The following is a 19,982-nucleotide window of genomic DNA, read 5'->3' on the forward strand; positions in this document are numbered from 1 at the left end:
TTTACCAGGGCCCTGTTGTAAAACCACTGCTTCATTCAGAGGAAGGCATAAAACTATGCAATAAGAAGTACACAAGGGAAAAAAACAAATAATAAAAAATAAAAAAATCCACTTAAATTCCATTTGCTACAACATCGGGTTTGTTGCCTCAGGCTATCGCAAAGCTTTACTTTACACGGATAAGCAAGGCAAGCCCTGTAGAAATCAAACACAACGCGCTCATTTTTCAGGCTGATTCCTTACCTCTGCTTTTAACTGTTCCCCACCGGTCATGGCCTCGAGTTGTTCTTGTGTCATCTCGTCTGCAATTTCAATCCCAGCCATTTTCTGAACCACTTCTTTGAGAATTAGCAGATCAAAACTAAATAGATGAGACCACAAAGGAGTTAATTTATTAGAAAACAAGCAGGGGAGCCGAGCTCAAGAAACGAACTAGACAAACAGCTCCGAAGTTATCTGGTTGAATTATTCATGCTGCCTTAATGCCCATATCTTTAGGGTATTCGATCACAGTTTAAACATCTTTTACATACCGTATGTTTTTTTTTATTTTGTTTCTTCGCTCAACTGAAAAAGCATTCCCAGCGGCCGGGGTGAATGCATTGGTCTTTGGATACATCTGGATGTTGTGTACTTTATTGAATACACCTTACCACCTGTCATGTCTTGAAATTACATACTAAAATGGACAAGTCAGATCACTCTAATGGTTAGAACAATGTAAAACTGCTATGCTATAAAACCAAAAAACAAAACTGTATTTAGTGTTCTGGATATATGGAGCCCCTGCTTACAAATATCAGCCAAATAGAATGTGGTGGCAGAACAGACCTCAGCTGGGCAACATAATAAAAACTATAAAATGTGATTATTATACAGCAGCTCACACGAGGATACATAATACAGGTTACCATTTCCATACACACCTTTTACCAGCTTTAAGCTGATTTGTCACATACTGAAGGAGACCTGCCAGCTCTATAGGGTACTTTCTGAAAACTGAACCACAAAGACTTGCAAGGCCTGTGGAAAAAGAAATAAAATAAAATACAGGGATCAGAAACGCATTTCTCCAACATGCAATAAAAGGAAAGTAACTGGACTGGTGCACCTTTTTAAATCGTTTCAACCCAGGATGGTGGCACGATGCACGGAGAGTGAACTGTTCTTAAAACGACTTACTCTGTAACCAGGCAGAAATGGTGGTGTCGTCATGCTTCATTTTCTCCTTCTCAGGATTAGCCAGCGCTTCAATAATGCAATCTTTTGAAAGGGTTAAGGACAATTAGCAAAGTGCTTCCTGCACCTGAATTTGAATTGTAAAACCTCATCCGAACCACCGACACCACATGCGGTATTATCTTCCAAACATGGATAAGCCTCCTGCCTAAAGCCAGACCCTTCAGCAAAGGCGAGAAAAGGCATGGATGATTACAGGTAGCTGAATGCATCCTCCTGGGTCCAATTGAAGGCAGACAACAACCACAATGTTAACATATGCACATAGTGTGAGCAAGACAACAGGAAATATAAACATTGTCTCACAGACTAATTCAAATGCAAAATGCCAAACAGCAGGAAGTCACTGTATAAATAATACAACACATACTGGAGCTGACATGATGGGCATTGATGAGGGACAGATTTTCTTCAGGTGTCTCAGAATAGGAATCTGTTAAAATTGAAGCCACTGTCATACTGCGTTAATGTGTCTTACTTGAACTGTGTGATTTTGGTAAGAGGCACTTTTATTTTTTCCATTATATGTTTTACTGCATTTAGTGATGTTAATAAGGAGGCAATAAATCATGAATATAGAGTTATGGTTTTAGAGATGGGCTGTTATGAATTAAGACTGACCTCAAACACATTCTAATGGATGAAAGAGCATATTTTTGTCCAATGCCTGCTTTGAAAATGTTATCTTTTTTACAGTGCATCATTTGATCATCCGAAAAAAAGCTTTGCGTGCCTGTGTGAAACGAAATCATCAAGAGCAGTCCGGGTCTATAAAGTGCCTGTGAAGTAGTGAGAACGGCTCCAAGCTTTGACTTTGTATTTTTTTATTACTTTCATGTCATATCCATAATCGCAGAGCTCTTCATTATTTTCTTCAGCAAAAGCCAAAACAAAATGTTGCTTCCTGTCGCGCCAATTAAAAGTGTTCTAAATCTTAAAAAGGATACAAGCCAAGACATCGTAGTTCAGTGAAGTGAGATACTTCAGAGAATCGACAACAGGCGTTATGAGGTTGTCATACCACTGGATCTGAGACAACATCTAAAAAAAACAAAGACAGAACTTTCAGACACAGCGATAAAGAGGAACGACATGCTCTTCAAATCATTTTGGAACACGCCCCCCTCAAAGATATCCTAGAATTTCATAACAAAGGCCGTTCTATAAAAACTTGTCTCAGACAGTCTGTATCTATGTGGAGGTGTTTCAAAATGACACCTTCTCATGCAAAACACAATGTAAAGCACTTTGTCTGAAAAATCATCTGTCACCTTAAAACAGTGCATGTTTTTTTTTTTTTAAATAATATATCTAGTAAAATTCAGATGGTTTTGTCTTCAGGGCTTTTCTTGTTTTAAAAAAAACAAAACAAAAACAAAAAAAACACACACATCTGTTTTCAGCTAGACTTCATACAAGAAGCCCGGGGCTCAAGTCTCACAGCTGCCTCTGCTGAAAATGCTATCAACAGGATGCATGTCAGTATACAGCAGACTCATTATTCAGATTCTGGTGACACGCACTTTGTTTTTATCAACTGATGTGGCACTTATCCTGTACTTCACCTGGAGTTGAACCACTGGAGCAAGAGTTACAAGGTTAAAGGGTGCTTGTGTTTGTGCTGTTCAATTCTAATCTTGCTCCCCCAAGCCCTGTGGATCTGCCCTTGTGAGACAGACAGAAATCCTGACATGCTTCGTTTCACCCTCCACCATCACCACTCACAGTGAAAACGCCATTCGACAAATTAACCTTCACTCTTAAATCACTCTTTCCTCCACGTCCAGATTGGATCTTACAAAAAATGTTTTTTTAAATAAGCCTTAAAAAGGGATGCTAATCCAGGGCTCTAAATTGGCAACAAAAAGGGCAAGGCCAAAATGGCCTTCCGTTTAATAGATTTGTAGAAACACCAAGGCCACTAAACGTAAGTCAAGGCCAAAGTGTAGGATTCATATATAAAATAATTGACCAAAAAGAACCAACATAGTTTGACTTAATAACAATTTATTGATTCAGAAAATAGTTTTTTATTTTTATTTTTGTCAACCAGCAGCCTACAGCAATGGCCAAAAGTTTTGCAATCACCTGGAATATTAGGTTTGAGACACAATTAAAAAAAAAACCCACTGTATTAACACAAAAGTCTACCGAAAGCCATTAGCAGTACAGTATTTCACGTTAGATTTTGAAATGTCAAATTGTTCAATTTTTGTCAGTTTTCCATTAAGTACTATGGAAAACTACAAACCTGTATGTATTCAATATGTTAACGTAACATTATTCAGCAGGTTTCATTTCGACTTTCAGACAATTCAATCAAATGAGTTCATTCTCTAGGTGATGCCAAACTTTGTCCAGAGCTGTAGACTGGAGCCTGCGAGGACACAGCTCCCTGTACTGAAGCCAGGCATTGGCTTTTCACTAATCCATAGGACCGTTCTTGTTAAATTTTAATAGCATATATTCTCCTCAGTTTAACATACACTAAATCTCGTTCCCGCGAGTAACATATACAATCAGAGTCGCTGTGTTGCATTTATGGATAAAGCTACCAACTTTCAAAAACCTAAATCAGCAAATGATTAGCAAATACTGTTTCAGGTTAGCCAGCGTTCTTTCAATGAAAACTCTTCCTCACCTCAGTTTAATAATGATGTTTTTGTGCGAGGAACTTGTCTACACTGCCAGCTGGCTGCCAGGAAACAGAATGCTGGTAGGCAGAAGTTTTTTTAATTTCTTTTTTAAGTTGTAACAAGTGGAGCTGTGCTGTGTGGTGAAGCCAACTAATATTTACTCTCTCTAAAGTTAGTTGTTTTTCTGTATGTTATTCTACATCTGAGCTCCGACATAAAATATATTGAAGATGCATTTTACTGTTGGAATTTCGTAAAAAGACTATTGTATCGTCATGCTGCATCGTGGCAACAATATCAATTTAGCAAAGGTTTAACAATAAACAGATTGATTTCTTTCAGTTTACGGGCAACTTATAAAAACCAGTTTGGTTTAGTTGTGGTAAAATAAGGGGATAACGGCAATTGAAGCCTATTCAAGTTAGTTACAGTAAATCATTTAATTTAACTTGAAAGAAAACCACTTGCATTTTTTTGCAGACCGAGCCAGGCTTATTACTTTTTTTTTTTCTGGACTCTAAGACGGCGATATTACGCTCGCTAGAAATCCACGTTGTAATTTGTAATTTATTACATTACACAGGAACAGTCTGACCACCAAATCAATACATGATTCTACATTAGGCTGTTTGTTAGCTGCTTACTTCTCGTTTTGACATTACAAATGTGCGGTTGTTACCAGTCAGTCAATATTTTCAAAGGACACCATGAGAACAATGAAAATGTATGTTTCAACAGCAGAAAGAAAATAATCAAATGAGACCACATCAAATTTTCTCACTCATCTTGCATTATCCAATGATATCTGTCGTAAGCAATAAAATACATACGTAATCAAAGAGAATGGTTGGGTTGCTGTGGCTCAGCTTTCCAATCTGTCTTCCAGAAGGCTTCACATTTTCCTTGGTCAATCGCCTAGAAAAGGAGTGCAGATGAAGGTAGTGTAATCACACTTACAATACAGAGGAGTACTGAGGCAGTGTGTCAAAATAAACTCACTTATCTACAATGTTGTAGCGGACATTTTAATATCACCACCATGCTGTAAAATCTAAAAACAACAAATCAAAGACGGGCTCTGAATCTTCAATTAGCAAAGCCACATGATTGGCAGGAGCACCTCCTGCTTGTATTGCAGAGCTGAATAAAGGGTGTCTAATGGTTATGCTCTTCAACACCACTGAATACTTTCATTTCGACCAGATTTATCAAGGCCTTTGTTCCACACTGCAACTTAAAAGTGAAGCTAATTTGTTTGGAATATTAAGAGGTTTATATAATTGGTTGTACATGTTCCTTTCTCTAAAACAAGGTGCAAAGAGGTAAGAGACATTTATACATTTGCACTTCAAGGAAATGATGCTGCCCAGACCCTTGCGTTGCTTTAAGCAAAGTGAGCAGCATTTTACTGTGAATAACTTTTTTATTAAAACAGTCCCACCCCCTCCTCCACACTTGTTTATTTCGGTGTGGGAAAATATGAAGAAAAATAACGGGGAGGATTAATATGAATGATTTAGATCAGTGGTTCCCAACCTTTTTCAAGGGACCACCTTAGTGTTTGGATTTTTCCCACAACTGTTACCTCATGTAGCAAATTAAATCTATCCATTTCTAACGCAGCTGATTGCATCACTGAGTCGCCAACTTCGCTCAGCGTACATATAAAAAACACACTGGAATACGAAGACGAGGTGGGTGGGAAGCAATGTGAAAAATTAAATTATTGGAGAGTGTACAGGACGTTACTTACCACTACTGGTGGGCTGTGATGTGGAAATTTAAAGGGACTGGTGGTGCACAGTAGATAGGATTTACAGTATTTTGGTCAAATATGACAGCGTCAAGAACAGACTGTACACATTATTATTAGTGTTAATAGAATTTCCTTTATACATGTAGTCTTGTGAGATATTAAACCTGGCTGAATAAACCCATATAACAACATGGAGCTGAAATCGATCATTCACACTACAGTAAAGTTCACAAGTCAAGCTACAAATACAGCCTCCTTTTGTTTTTTAAATAATGCTAGTAAAAAAACAAGTCTGTAGTTTTGAAAAGACAAATGTGCCTTCATAAGTTATTGAATTAGTGTTTCTTTCACATTAGAAAGCTGTTTCAGTTAATGGTGGCTTTGAAGGCGATGCTTGGTATTGCATATTAATTTATAAACACACCCGTAATAAAAGAAAACAGATAAAAGGGGATAAATGCAGACTCCACGCATATCTTATGATGATATATCGCGTGGTTACAGCTGTCTGTTGTGCTGCTTAGTAATAGTAGCAGCACAACGTGTGATTGTGTAGAAATGGGATTTTGTCGTGCATTTGACATTAGAAAATGCAAAGGAATGGTTGAATGGTGGCACGCCTGCTGAACAAAATACGTCTTTATTGATGTACAAGCGAAATGAGGCTGCCCTGAAAACTGGAACAGCCCGAGGATAAACAAATGCGGGCACAGGTATGACAAATGCACTTCTTCAGCTCAGCAGCAGCTTTAATAATGAAGTGGCAGCTTAATACTGAAACTGGAAGATTCAGATTTTATAAACAGAACAATTTGTTCATATAAATCTGATAGGACGATGGCATCACAGTCATTTCAATTTTCAGTCGGGCACTTCAGTGCTTTTAGCTTTATAGGTTTCCAATCTATAACTCTTGCAAATGTACCACTCCACTGATCCCAACATTACATTACTGCAGCACTGCAGTCTCCAGCCATTTATCAAGGCCTGTGCTGATCAAAGCATTCCTGCTCACGTGATCAATCTGCAGGTAACCCCATCCTTGAAACACAATATTATGCATAGGGACTCCTGAAAGATTATTCTCCTCACTAGACATGTTTGGAAATCTGTGCAATTTTGGGAAATGCACTTTATTTCTTTATTTGACTTTGAATGGAAGCTTTATTAATGATTCAAGGAAATGATTGACCCAAGCAAGGCAAAACGTAGCAGATACATTTTGTGACAGCACTGGTGATTTAAAGCAGATTGGGCAATGCTCATTCACGAATAAAGAAGATTTCAGTGATGCGTCTGTGGTTTCTTTAGAATCAGACATTTTCCAAGAGGGCGTTCTCACTAAGGGAATAAGTGATATTCATTCATGTGAACGGGGAAGAATTATAGACTTAAACCTGTAAGCCATGCCTAAAAGGTCAAACCTCTCCGGTCAAACTAGGCCTAATAATGGGGTTTGCTAATTAGGTAAATTACCAGGTTTAGGTAAAATCCTGCTTAACACTTTTACTCCCAGCTTCTAGCATTATTATCAGGTACAGTATACAGCGAATTACGGCTTCAGACATTTCCAAGTTCTTCACAGCTTGCCGAGTGAACTAGCCTACAAAGTGAGTTTGTGATAATGATGTGCTGGTGTGCTACAGACACTATTTATTCTCTCAGAAGGAAAACCATTTTACCAGTTCAAACTGGAGAACGGTAATAGTAATATTACCTTTTAATGTGGGGAATAATATTATATATACATACATACATACATACATACATACATACATACATACACACAAAGAAAGAAAGCAATAAAAAAAGCCAAGACTTACTTCATAATATATTTGGCTCTGTCAACCGTTTGGGCTTTGACTTTTACAAGCAGAGGATGACTGTTGTAGGTTTCATTTTTCCACTGTCCATAAAGACGATACCTGAAAAGCACAACAGGATCCCACACATTTAACAATTTAGCAGAACCACCAAGGTAATACAGAGCATGCGAGACTCAGGAGTCAAACCTTGGAACACACAAGACAGGGTCCCATCTTAACAATGGCATGATGGCTACGTTCAAATCTATTACATGTACCCCACTGTTTCTAGCTTTCATGTTCTTACAGTACTTGGACTATTACTAAAGAGACATCTCTTTGAAATTCAGAGTGAAATATACCAGAGCTGGTATGTCAACAGCACCAGGCTCATAATTGCCTTTTCATTAATCAAAACCAGGGAGTAGCTATGATAGTTAACAAATTAAAGTTGCATCGATAAATTATTGCACGGTCTGCTTAAACTGGAGGGCAACACCACCATCAGCTCCACACATAAAATTGTGGCAATTTCTAATGAATTCTATATTTAAAGTTGTGTTAAAAAATATATATATATCTATAGATATTTATATATAGATATTTATATATAGATATTTATATATATATATATATATATATATATATATATATATATATATATATATATATATATATATATATATGTAAAAATAAATATACAATAATATTGTAGTAAGCTACCTGTGCTGGTAGGGAAACATTTTGAATAATCCCCAGAGCTCCTCAGACATACAGGCATTACAGTCCATTAGTGTCAGCGAGGGGAGCAAAACCTGGTCTGTTATACTGAGAAAGCAGCTCAACAGTGTGTCCTAGGGAACAAAACAAATACACAAATAAGCTTAGCCCAGAAATAGACAGCAGCATCACATTACATGGGTTATATTTCGCTTGATAATGGGTTGCAACATTTAATCTTTTATATTATAACCTGCAAAACCCCGATCTAGTAATGAATAGTAATCTTTACTGCAGTTACATACACACAAAGACAAGCTAATAATGCATGCATAAAACATCAGCCTCTAGCTCTCAAATGAACAGAAAAAAAACATTCCCAAGCCCCAGTAATCCAAGCATCAATTCTTAAAAGACTTTCCTACGTGTTATTTATTACGTGCCATGAATTGGAATAAATCAGAACCAACAAAAATTAGCTACAACTCTTGATCTATCTGATCATTTTGACAGCACATCATTTAAATTTAGGAGACATAACACCACCTCTTTTTAATTTCGTAAAAAAAAAAACTAAAAACACCCGGGCAGGAATAAATATATCATGATCATTATAATTGAAAATTAAACTTTTTTTTTTTTAATTTACCATTCTGTCCTTGTCCTCTTGTTTGTCATTTTGATACTGCAAGACAAGTAAAAACACATTACGCATACGTTAAAATGTATACACCGTGTCGAGCAAATCGATAGACTTTAGACACAAGCTTTGTGAAAGCTCTTCGGTTGTCACTGTCAATAAAAAAAGAGCCATTCAAGCTTCCATGACCGGCATATAAGCTGGGCTGGAATTCAAAGGGATACAGAAACCATTTTTTGCAACATCATAAGAAAAATGCAAACCCCTGGCCATTAACTTTGAGGACGTTTAAACAAATCTACAGGATGTGGGACTGTACCGAGGAGCTGCAGCTGGGTTATCAGTTTTGCTCCATCCTCTTCCACTGGATTTAATTTCAGAAACAGGAAAGATGCTTTTAACAGCACATTCAACTAGAGGTAAAAGCCAATAAGACCAATTTATTTTTAGCGCACATTAAACTGTTGTAAACAGCTAGTAGTCGTCCTGACTGGCATTACATCAGCATTATACATCTGTACTGCCAGGGCTTTCTTTCCTACCAACAAACTGAAAGCAACATGGCAGGCAAAACTGTCAGCTCGGCACAGCACACAGAGGTTCTGTAATTTCAAACAGGGATCACGCAGTCTCGTTATGTCTGCCCGACTCCACAAATGGATGCTTCAGTATCTTAATAACCTCTTTCATGAATCCTTTGCCCAAGCGCACAATCTTTGCAAACAAGACGGGGTCATGGGAAAGATGAGGGCCCAGGTAGCACAGCATGGTGAACACCTCCTTCCTCAGATCCTCAAATGCCTCAGCAGGCTTGGGAGCTTGCTTGCTTTTCAGCGGCCGATTGAGAGCTCCTTTGGCACCTTTAGGGACCCCAGCTCTGTAAAACCAATGAAACACAATGAGGAACACGGAAAGACAACACATTAACTTTCTAAGTTCGACAAAACTAAAATGGCTAAATTAATACAATTTCCAGTAGCAGTAGCCAACTCTCTAAATAAAACTGTCAATACCCAACATATGCTACAGCGTAAACTGCACAGTAATAACCTCCTTTGGGGACAAAGCTGTATTAGACCAAGCAGACGCATCCCACCGTCTACAGAAGACAGACAGAGGTGCTGGCAACAAATTATGACTGCATTGCATCTGCACCTGAACTACAGAGACCTCCAATTCTCAAGGCTCCAGTGATGTCAATCTAAAGTTCAGCCAGCACAAAATACAGCATCTATATCTTTATGCTGCTTATCAGAAAAGATGTACAACACACAAAAATTGTATTACTGCAAAAATACAGGTTTTTGCTGTATAAATAACAGAACCTAAAAGATGGAATGTGCTCAAAACGCAGAACATGTCAGAATTCCCCTGAGGAGTACGTTCTGTTACCTTCGGTATAAGGGTTCGATGGTAATATGAAGCAGCTGACAAAGAGCGACAGCTATAGACTTATGGGATGCGGCATAAAACGAAGGCATCTGGTCCATGATACTCTGTGCGTGTTGCCAGTCACCAATCTTCAATAAAGCTTCCAGGAGCCCAAGCTTCTGGTTATCAGGGGGCTGGTAGAAAAAAATGTAAATTTCAGCATCAACAGTAATTGGAAAATGTTTCATCATAACCTGCTAGCACATCCTCCTTCATGAATTATTCATCATGCTGTAAACAGAATAAATGTGGATTTTTATTCCTTCTTTAAAATGAAGACAGCATTTCATTGCAATGTCGTAAAATATTAGTAGAATACATAACAGGTTCCAAATAATAAACACACAAATCGGTAATTAACGGCAGTTTCATAAAAAAAGATCAAATACCCTTCAATTTTAAATGGAACAGCCTTTTTAAAAACTGGGCACTTTCTTCTCTGGTGACAACTTATTTTTTGCATTGATGGACCTGATCAAGTATCTTCCATTTCTTTTCAGTCATCACTCACTGTCAGCACTGTTTCAGTTACAGTTCCTCATGACTGATCACAGAAAAAAAAGAGCATTACCTCATTTTAAAAGCAAGGTGATCTAGTAATAAAAAAAAATTGCAATCAAACTCCTCTTTGTAGAACACAGCCCTTTCTGCAAAGTCTCTTAAGTAGTTCACTCAGGTCTCGTCTCCCTCATTAACAAACACTCTACACTTAACGTTTCTGGAGTCGTGTGCAGTAATTGCTGTGAACTCATATTCTGAATGGACTGGGATATGTACTAACCCCGTAGCCAGGATCTAGGTGTATTGTATATATAATTATAATTAAGACAATACCGGATGAGATCCTAGGCATTTTTGTTGTTGTTTACATTAAAAAATATTTTCCGCTGTCTGAAATAATTTGTTCTGGGTCATGTTGCTCCAATAAAGACTTCTCCCTAGACTCTATGTTAAGGACGGCTAATCAGGGAATAAGACTCTAGAGAGGTTTTATTTAGACTCATTATAGTGAACGAGCACACCTTCAATGGACTTCCATTTAGCTACCAGCCAACCTGGGACAGGGCTGGAGCCTAGGGGTGATCCATGAAAACACAGACTGCATACCTTTTCATTCTTCTCCTCCTCCTTTTCTTTTTCTTTATCCTTCTCCTCTGTCTTTTCAGAAGGCACCACAACCATAGTGAGCTTCCGGGCGATCTGCTTGGCTTCCGTAATCTCCCGCTTGTGTTCCTCCAGGATACTGGGATCCATAGGAAGCAGCTAGAAAAAAAAAACAGCAAATAAAAACACTCAAACCAAAATGGCAAGAGATATAAGAGCTAATCCACTGTAATCTAACATAGAAAACAAACTACTTTTTACTGACTTGATCAGTGTACCAGTGGGGCTACCGCTTGACCTTAGAATTGGAAATTCAATTAATGTGGATTTAACTGTAAATACTGACTCTCAAATTACCATAAAAAATGACTTTCTCTTATAAACTCAGCCCTTGCTCATCACTGTGGAATAGTAATGTACACTTCCAATTACATACAATTCACCCACTTTCATTCTAAAATTATTGAGTTGCATTTTAAAAATAAGGCAGCTGCATCAAAGGAGGTTTGCTTGCCAGAGGATCTAACTGTTAATCACCAGCACCTGGTTTCGGACACATTACTAGTGGATTTACATGACACTTCAATGCCCTTGGGGTGCACTGGGCACTTTGAGCGAGACGGTTTGCTTAAAAGGTCTTTAAAACAATCCAACATTCAGGTCATAGGGCAGCAGTGTGGAGTAGCGGTTAGGGCTCTGGACTCTTGACCGGAGGGTTGTGGGTTCAATCCCTGGTGGGTGACACTGCTGCTGTACCCTTGAGCAAGGTACTTTTCCTAGATTGCTCCAAGAAAAACCCAACTGTATAAATAGGTAATTGTACGTAAAATAATGTGATATCTTGTAACAATTGTAGTCGCCCTGGATAAGGGCATCTGCTAAGAAATAAATAATACTAAAGCGCACAGCATCAACCCTTTATCAACCTTAGTCGGCTCATTTGTTCAGAAGGATCAGCAGCTGCTTGATATGTCAAAGGGTTAAACACTAATACAGTTTGTTTTAGTTTTGATTTGTTACAATAGGTTTCATTTCGATGTGGCACGTTGTCATGAAGTGTAGCTGTTGCCTGGGCTAGTCCAGGACAGGACATCATGTGGGTCTGAAGCATGAAGCGCTTACATGCACGTAGAGATCCCCCAGCTCGATCAAGTTATGCTGGAGCAGTGCAGCAGCGACATGATAAAGCGATGAGGGCGTCTCCCCGTTTGGTTCCTAGAATCAAACAGAGCAGTCATTAAATTAGAGCCCATTGTTTCAGACGGGCATATCATTAAACTGAGTGGAATGCAATGGATTATTTCAACACAAGAGCAAGCACAGAAAAAACTGTTTACTAGAGCAAGACCCTCGTAATTAATAAAATCTGGGACTACGACTAAAAGCCATCAGTTCATAATGAGTTCAGCTGGGGCTTTAAACACAGGCAGCACACTGCTGATCTGTTGGCTTGATATACTTGCAATGCAACCTTTATCAAATCTAATAAGCGTAAGGCTTTAGCAACATTTCTGATCATTCTTTAGGTTTGTATATTCATAACGTACAGAAACAGTACAGTACAGATTAGGAATGGGGTAGATACACTTGGGTCTATTGAATTAATCTGGAGGATCTAAATACTGCCATCCTAAAACTTGTGACCTTGCTCTATGCACTGTATTTTATTGTATTGTTAACAAGAGGGTCAATAGATGACTCCAAGGGGTAAAAAACAGTATGGACAGCAATATTTAAATCACTATAATAGACTCCATTCAATGTATATAAAAGAGTTACATCAGGAATCACTACTGTGGCTCACATTTAAATTTTAACAATAGCCCTTAAACATGAATACAATATATATTTTTTTAAAAAGCTAGAGAAAATATTCATTCATTCATTACCTGATAAAATTTAAATTTAAATCCCAAGATGTGACACAGTGTTTGTGCTTCACACATATAAGATTTAATAAGAGGTACGAAGAATTCGTCTTGATCGGATCTACATTCATAGACTTCAAGGATGATGTCCAACACACGGTTCGGGTCCAAATTAAAACATCCTGCAGGGGGAAAAGAGCAAGACTGTCAAACACTATCACACACACACATATTAACCTATAGCTACCAAAACACTGCGTTAGACCTGGTTATGTGTTAGAGAATAGTACACATTAAAATACAAGCAGAATACTACATCTTGCAACACGCGCTACTGGGTTTGAAGCTCAGACAACTTGCACAACCCAAAGAAATCACTGAAACCATTATTCTGATGTTATATGCCTTGACATAGCTGGAGGATGGTTATGTATTTTAATAAAAAGGACACAAGTGATTTAATGGCTTTCAACAGGCAGCCTCCAATTCAGCAGAGCTAAGGCTCTTGCGTTTGGTTTTCTTCCTCTGTTTGCTTACCTATCAAAGACTTGATGTTCTCAAGGACTAAACGACTGGTGATATTCCCGGACAAGTCTTGACCCAGCTCAGTTATCAACTTCGCATAGCCTTCATTTTCTTCTCTTAGCAAGTTAAACTTCTGTTGCTTATAACTGCAAAGAGAGAACACTAAAATTAATATTATTAAATATTTTTAAAAAATAGATTTATCATGAATGAAAGACACATATACACTGACTATTCGTTGCTGTATCGTATCTAAAATTAAATTAATAAAATAAGGACTTGCAATCAGATCCAAATCTCCATCTATTACTCCTCTACTTCATTTGTTTTACATATGGTCCTTTGTACCGATTCAGGCTACTGAATCAGAATTATAATCACACCATTGTCTGCAAAACAACAGAACAGGATGGGGGAAAATGATTAGCAGACACAAGCTTATGTGGACCAGTCCTGAGAGCCTGTCCAACCTAATAATAATGATAATGCCTGATTATCTCTGAAGACAAGTAATATAAACGAGGGAGGCGAATCACTACTGGCAGTACAAATCAGAAGTCTACAAGAAAATTCATTTTAGAACAAATTGGCTCATTATTAGTGCAAATGTCTGTCCAGAGATGTTGCAGTTCCAGTCTAAAATGTGAACAAGGAGTCTGGTCTGCAGATGAAATTCTCTCAGAAAACACAGTAACACAGCTCAAATCTCAGCTGCCAAAACCCATACTGAGTGTCTACAAGCATGGGCAGAATATAAACAACCCATCTGTACTGTTTACTGGATCTGTAGCCTTCATGCCTCTGGCAATCTGCAAAGCCAGTCCCAGACTTCAATTACTTACAATAGTTTGGTTTTTATTTTGACAATTTTCTGATTAAACTGCTGGGCTTGCTTGATGAGTCCGAGGGATTCCAGAGTCTCGGGATCCAGCCTCTCCTTCAGCACCGTGTCCGGTACCAGGACCTGAAAAACAAAACCCAGGTGTGCTGAGCCCCTTCTGATGGGCTATTCTACGCAAGAGGGACGCACATACATTTCGGGACGTGCTCCTGCACTCTGAAGCGAGATAGGCATTGCAGAGCCTTCAAAGAGACGTACTTTGAAAGCTTCAAGTCTGCTACAATTATTGACACTATTTTAAATCTAGTTACAGGTCATCTTTAAAGCTTCCCTGAAGAATTTTCTCTTTTTTCCTAGAATAGTAATGTGGCCTTGTGAGGATGGTATAAAGACCGCGAGATGGAGGGGAATGTAGGTCCCTCACTCGCACTAAGCCAGCTAATCCAGGGGTCTAGGGAGGATTTCATGCAGAAATACCAACAATAATAATTTACTGAAAAAAGTGCTCACAAATGCTATGCATGTTTTAAGCAGTGTTAGAAAGAGATAAAAAAAAATGTCTAGAGGAATACTGCCACCTAGTGACCGCACGGAAAGCCATTTTGTTTTGTTTTTTTAATCTGGAAAAACACACTGATCATCTCACAAGCATTGTACATTAAGTATTCCACTTTTAGTACCTCTGTGTAGTGATGCTAGATAGAAAATCAGTAACAGGAGGGCTCTGCTGCCCTGACAGGGAGTCTAGGGTAAAAACTACCAGATACTGTAGAGTACAGTGTGAGTGGAACTTACCAAACACGCTCCAACCAACTGGGTAAAATGCTCTCGCTTATTTTTTTCTTCCAAGCAACCTGTTTCTATATCTACAAAAATAAATCACATAAATAAGTTATCGTATTTAAAAGTGAATTTCATGCACATCCAAACATCAACACACATTAAAAAACACTAAGACAAACCTACCTAAAATGCAGAAAACATCAGCTAAAATTGACGACATATCTTCTCGAAATTCCTGTAATACAAATGAAAAAAAAAACACACAATACTGAGCATGATTTCTGTTGGAGTAAGTGTCAACATTTCGCTTTTTCAGGTCAGAATTGCTCAAACTCTGAGTAAAGTGTTTTGAAACAGCCAAACCTAAACATCAATTCACCCTGCGCTTAAACATCAAATCCAGAGGTAGAGTAACAAAATAATAAACCACGCCGTTTGGGGCCAAAACATTGCTTTTGTTTCCCTATCATTTGAACACTGATTTCAACATAATCATAATATATTGCCACTGGCACAGCTCCCCTCCTCAGAGGAATTTCTGCTTCTCAAATGACTACATGCTCCAAGTACACACAGTACTTAATTGGCTTAGTAAAGCAAGTCTCGGTTTTACACTTACCATTACATCATTAAGAACGCTAGCAGCCTGATCAAGTTTGAGATTGCCTTTAATGACCTGCCACGCCAGCTCATACAGAGCAGCCTGGATATCTGTGGAAATGAAAACGGAGATCAGAGAAATGAATTGCAGATCATTAATCATTCATTTTGCATACGTTATGAAGCCACTACAGGGAGAACAAAGACATTCCCACATGAAGCCAATTCAAATGGACACTGTTGCACATAAGAAGAATACAGGATAAATAGAAACACTGCTTTAAAAACAAAAGCCTATAAGAACAGTGGGAAACAAATCAATGGTAATCATTTCTAAGTTGTGAAAAACAAAGTCCCAGTGATTACATTTCTCATTAAACACAATTCACTGTTATGAAGCTCATTCTAGTTCAGTTCATGGGCTGATTGTTCTACAGACGGAGATGACAGTCTGTTATACAGTTCCAGCTCAACGATGCACAATTAAAAAGCCTTCCAAAGATTAAACTACTGCTGCACAGTACTCCTGCATCCAGAAGAGGGGCCTTTTAACTGTCAATGATGCCAATTAAAACAAAAAAAACCCCTCAAATCTCAGAGTTAAGGCAGTGTTTAATGCCAACCCAGCAAAGAGCCAGTTAGTTGATGCCAGATTAAATGTGTCTCAACCTCTAAAGCTTGTAACAAAGCAGCAGGGTTTAAATCATACTGTAAGGTGCTGTTGTGAGGAATGTGACTCACGGAGAGGGTGACAATAAAGTAATCAACATACAGGGGGGTTAGAAAGTAAGTTTACCACATCAACACACCATATCACTGGCTTACTTTCTAATCACCCTGCACATTGTGAACTTCCAAAAAGAAATAACATGTTTATACCATCATGCTCCTGTTTTCTTTCCAATGTGGCAGCTGAGCTTTCTACAACAACAAAGGGAAAAACATCTTGGTTTGATGATAAAATTAGACAGGACCAGCACTACAGGTCTGCCACCGCCACCGTTAAGATCACCTGTCCCCACAGTACTTTATAGAAACACAGTACACCACAAAATACAGACGGTTTAACATCAAAATCATTACACCCAATATTCATCATTCTTTTTCTGGGTGACTGCGTGCAACTCCATTGCATTTCGAAAAGGTCTTACAGGCCTGATAGGATGGGCGTATCCTTGCTCATTTCCCAAGGGAAATCAATAATTACTAAATGTTCTAAATATAATAACCCCTACTCCAAGAGCAGAACAACATGAACACTATGGTGCTGTAAATGCAATCATATCCACCGTGACGGGTATGGAGTGAAACACATCCTTCACACTGTGCTTTACTGAAAATAGCCAAAATGTTACAAGGTTGTCAGTGGCAACCTTTCTGCACAGCTTCCTACAGAACTCCACTGGGAGCAGAGCGCTGTAAACACAGCTCCCTTATGACCTGCCCCTAGCCTGCAATATCACCCAGCATTGTCTCCGAGCAGCTCTTTCATGTATTCATTTTTACTTTCCACCCCTTCCACATGCCGACTAACGAGAGGGCAATCAGATTCAATTCAAGTACCTACTGTACCTGCATACGATTTTAATTGTAGCTGCACATGTTTATTGCAAGTGCCTCTGTTGATGGCTTTCTCAGTGATGTACAGTGTTTCAAACTTACCTCTTAATGTCACGTCATCACTTGGTTTACTTTCTGCAAGATTCCGACATAATTGTAAACTGTAAATACAAAAAAAAAAAACAGCTTAAATATCACCAATGACCAAGTTACCGCTGCCTTGAAAACACATCCCACATGCAGCACACACTTGTGTAAATGCAGGGCTACGCCCAGTGTGGTCTTCAACTCTCTCTAATACGTAAATCGCAAGATTTTTCTATTTTAATGTCCAACCCTTGTATTTGCCCAGTGATAGTTTCCTTTTAGTTCTTTTCACACGTTGAAAAAAAGATCATGTTATTTATTAGCAAATGAACTAACAAGTACACAGTACTAACAAGCCACATGATCATGAGCCTTACTCCTAAATACTGTCTGTACCACCCACTCTTAAATCTGTATTAAGAACTCAAACTGTACAGAAGCGAGTGCGGGCTTTGATGTTGTTGTGATAAGTACAGCTTTACGACACACGTCCTCAGACATAACAAACTGACATTACTCCTGTTCCATTACTGTATAATGAAGGACATCATTCTCAATCTGACAAAGACGTCACCAGGGGCTGGTTTTTCAAAACTTGGATAGAAATGATCCGGATTTTGTAATCCTATATTTTGTGATCGAGATTCCTTTTTTAAATATATATATATATATATATATATATTTATTAATCTGAATTATTTGTAATCTGGATAAATGTAATCCAGCAGTGACATTTTCTGAAAAAAACGATACAGATAAAAGTAATCTTGATCACAAAATGCGGATCAATTTTATCAAGATTACAAGTTTTGAAAAACCAGCCCCTGGTTTGCTACAGTAGAAATACATTATTTACACCTCAAGGGTTTTTAATTTGTGTTTCTTCATCTGTTAAATGTATCCCTTAAGGGGCTCAGAGACTCTTCCCAGCATCACAGTCTATACATTAGGCTTAGCACAATCCTCCCAATAGACAACCCTAGAATTATCAGAGTGCCATGTTCACAATGCTAAATGAATGAGACTTCCATACATGAGCAGGATGTGTAATGCCATATATTGATATTTGTAAATGTCGCTAGATTTTACAGTATGGTTCCTATGAAATCAAACATTTACATAATGTGAATTGAGCAGGATATCCTGGGCACACTTAATAATATTAGAACAGCCAACCAGATATGAATGACGTTGAGTTAAGATAATTCTAAACGGATCTGACGTGTTCTTGGCCGTTGATAGTGTCCGTTTGCCTGGCATGCTGAATATAGGACTCAAAGCAGGGTGTGAAATCTGTTACAAGACGTCCCCAGAATCAGCTTCCTCCCACACCGAACCCTTGAAGCTCACTTACTGTAATGTTACCACTAAACTCTTGACGTTCTACTATTTATTTGGCATGTCAAGCCTTAAGATCTATTTACTGTATGTCTTATTAAACGACAGTATCAAAAACATTACATGCAAAGGAAACCGATGCATTAATAATATGAAAAACATATAGGTCATATGAGGGATGTATTTACTGCAATATGGTACTAATTATACATATAGCTATTTCAAGTTATAGTTGTATTATCTGATTTCAGCATTAAAAACATTCAGAATTCTGATGTCAAATACTATAAAATCTTTGACTTATTTACAGACAAGTAGGATATTGCCTTCAGTTAAAGCAAAACCCAACTGCACTGTGTGTGCAGAATGAGGCAATGGGAATGCTGATAAATAACATGTCTGGAGGGCAACTAGTGCGCAAGGAGGAATTGCAAACAACAATCTCCAGGCTTAGTCCCCTGCTAATTATACTGAAAATAGTGCTCTGTTACTTGAGCTGATATCAAAGGACGGTAGCAAACACTGGCTGTACGTTTAAAACAGGGGTGTCCACTCCAGGTTTATCAGGTAAAATCCATATCATTAACTAAATTCAGGATCTGGATGGAGGTTTAATTGGTTCAGTTAAACAATTTAGAACAGGGTTGGAACAGTCCAACGTTGGTCATCCCTGATTCAGAAGAACGAGAACACTTTGTTGACCATCATTACAAACAGAAACTTCAAAACATTTTTCAGTATGAAACACCTGAATTCACCAGCAGCCCCCCCCCCCCCCGCGCCCAAGGGTTTATGCGTACTTAGTGAAGGTGAGGGTTATTAGACTTTACTATACTTACTCCTACGATTATTAAAAAGAAAACTACAATAAAAAAAACGTTGTATAAAAGAAAGGAGTGTAGCAGCACGTGTGTTGTGTTATTGTTCACTGTCATTTTTAAACCAAAGATCCAAATGGGGGGGGGGGGGGGGGGGGGGGGGGGGGGCATTTAAAAATACCGTGAAAATGTCTGCCGACAATAATGTAATGCAAGTAGTGGTGTACACTG

General features: G+C 38.3%; 1 protein-coding gene across 4 annotated transcripts in view; it reads right to left on the reverse strand.

Annotated features, from left to right (window-relative positions):
- The window catches only part of LOC117411978 (THO complex subunit 2-like), a 40,023-nt gene that overhangs the window by 19,190 nt on the left and 851 nt on the right, over positions 1–19,982 (reverse strand). For 2 of the 4 annotated variants that reach the window (XM_034019881.3, XM_034019880.3), the window contains exons 2-21: positions 17,611–17,669; positions 16,828–16,869; positions 15,968–16,059; positions 15,532–15,583; positions 15,361–15,431; positions 14,567–14,688; positions 13,737–13,870; positions 13,221–13,381; positions 12,454–12,546; positions 11,335–11,490; positions 10,189–10,361; positions 9,478–9,673; positions 8,806–8,841; positions 8,160–8,290; positions 7,455–7,556; positions 4,706–4,790; positions 2,187–2,280; positions 1,183–1,263; positions 927–1,023; positions 244–361 (exon numbers count right to left, since the gene is read on the reverse strand). In XM_034019881.3, coding sequence (XP_033875772.2) covers positions 244–361; positions 927–1,023; positions 1,183–1,263; positions 2,187–2,280; positions 4,706–4,790; positions 7,455–7,556; positions 8,160–8,290; positions 8,806–8,841; positions 9,478–9,673; positions 10,189–10,361; positions 11,335–11,490; positions 12,454–12,546; positions 13,221–13,381; positions 13,737–13,870; positions 14,567–14,688; positions 15,361–15,431; positions 15,532–15,583; positions 15,968–16,059; positions 16,828–16,869; positions 17,611–17,669 — 2,095 coding nt within the window. The remainder of the gene's footprint in view (positions 1–243; positions 362–926; positions 1,024–1,182; positions 1,264–2,186; positions 2,281–4,705; positions 4,791–7,454; positions 7,557–8,159; positions 8,291–8,805; positions 8,842–9,477; positions 9,674–10,188; positions 10,362–11,334; positions 11,491–12,453; positions 12,547–13,220; positions 13,382–13,736; positions 13,871–14,566; positions 14,689–15,360; positions 15,432–15,531; positions 15,584–15,967; positions 16,060–16,827; positions 16,870–17,610; positions 17,670–19,982) is intronic. The other 2 variants (XM_034019883.3, XM_034019882.3) reach the window with 1 other exon arrangement.

This window comes from Acipenser ruthenus, chromosome 16, assembly GCF_902713425.1.
Source record: "Acipenser ruthenus chromosome 16, fAciRut3.2 maternal haplotype, whole genome shotgun sequence".
NCBI lineage: Eukaryota > Metazoa > Chordata > Actinopteri > Acipenseriformes > Acipenseridae > Acipenser > Acipenser ruthenus.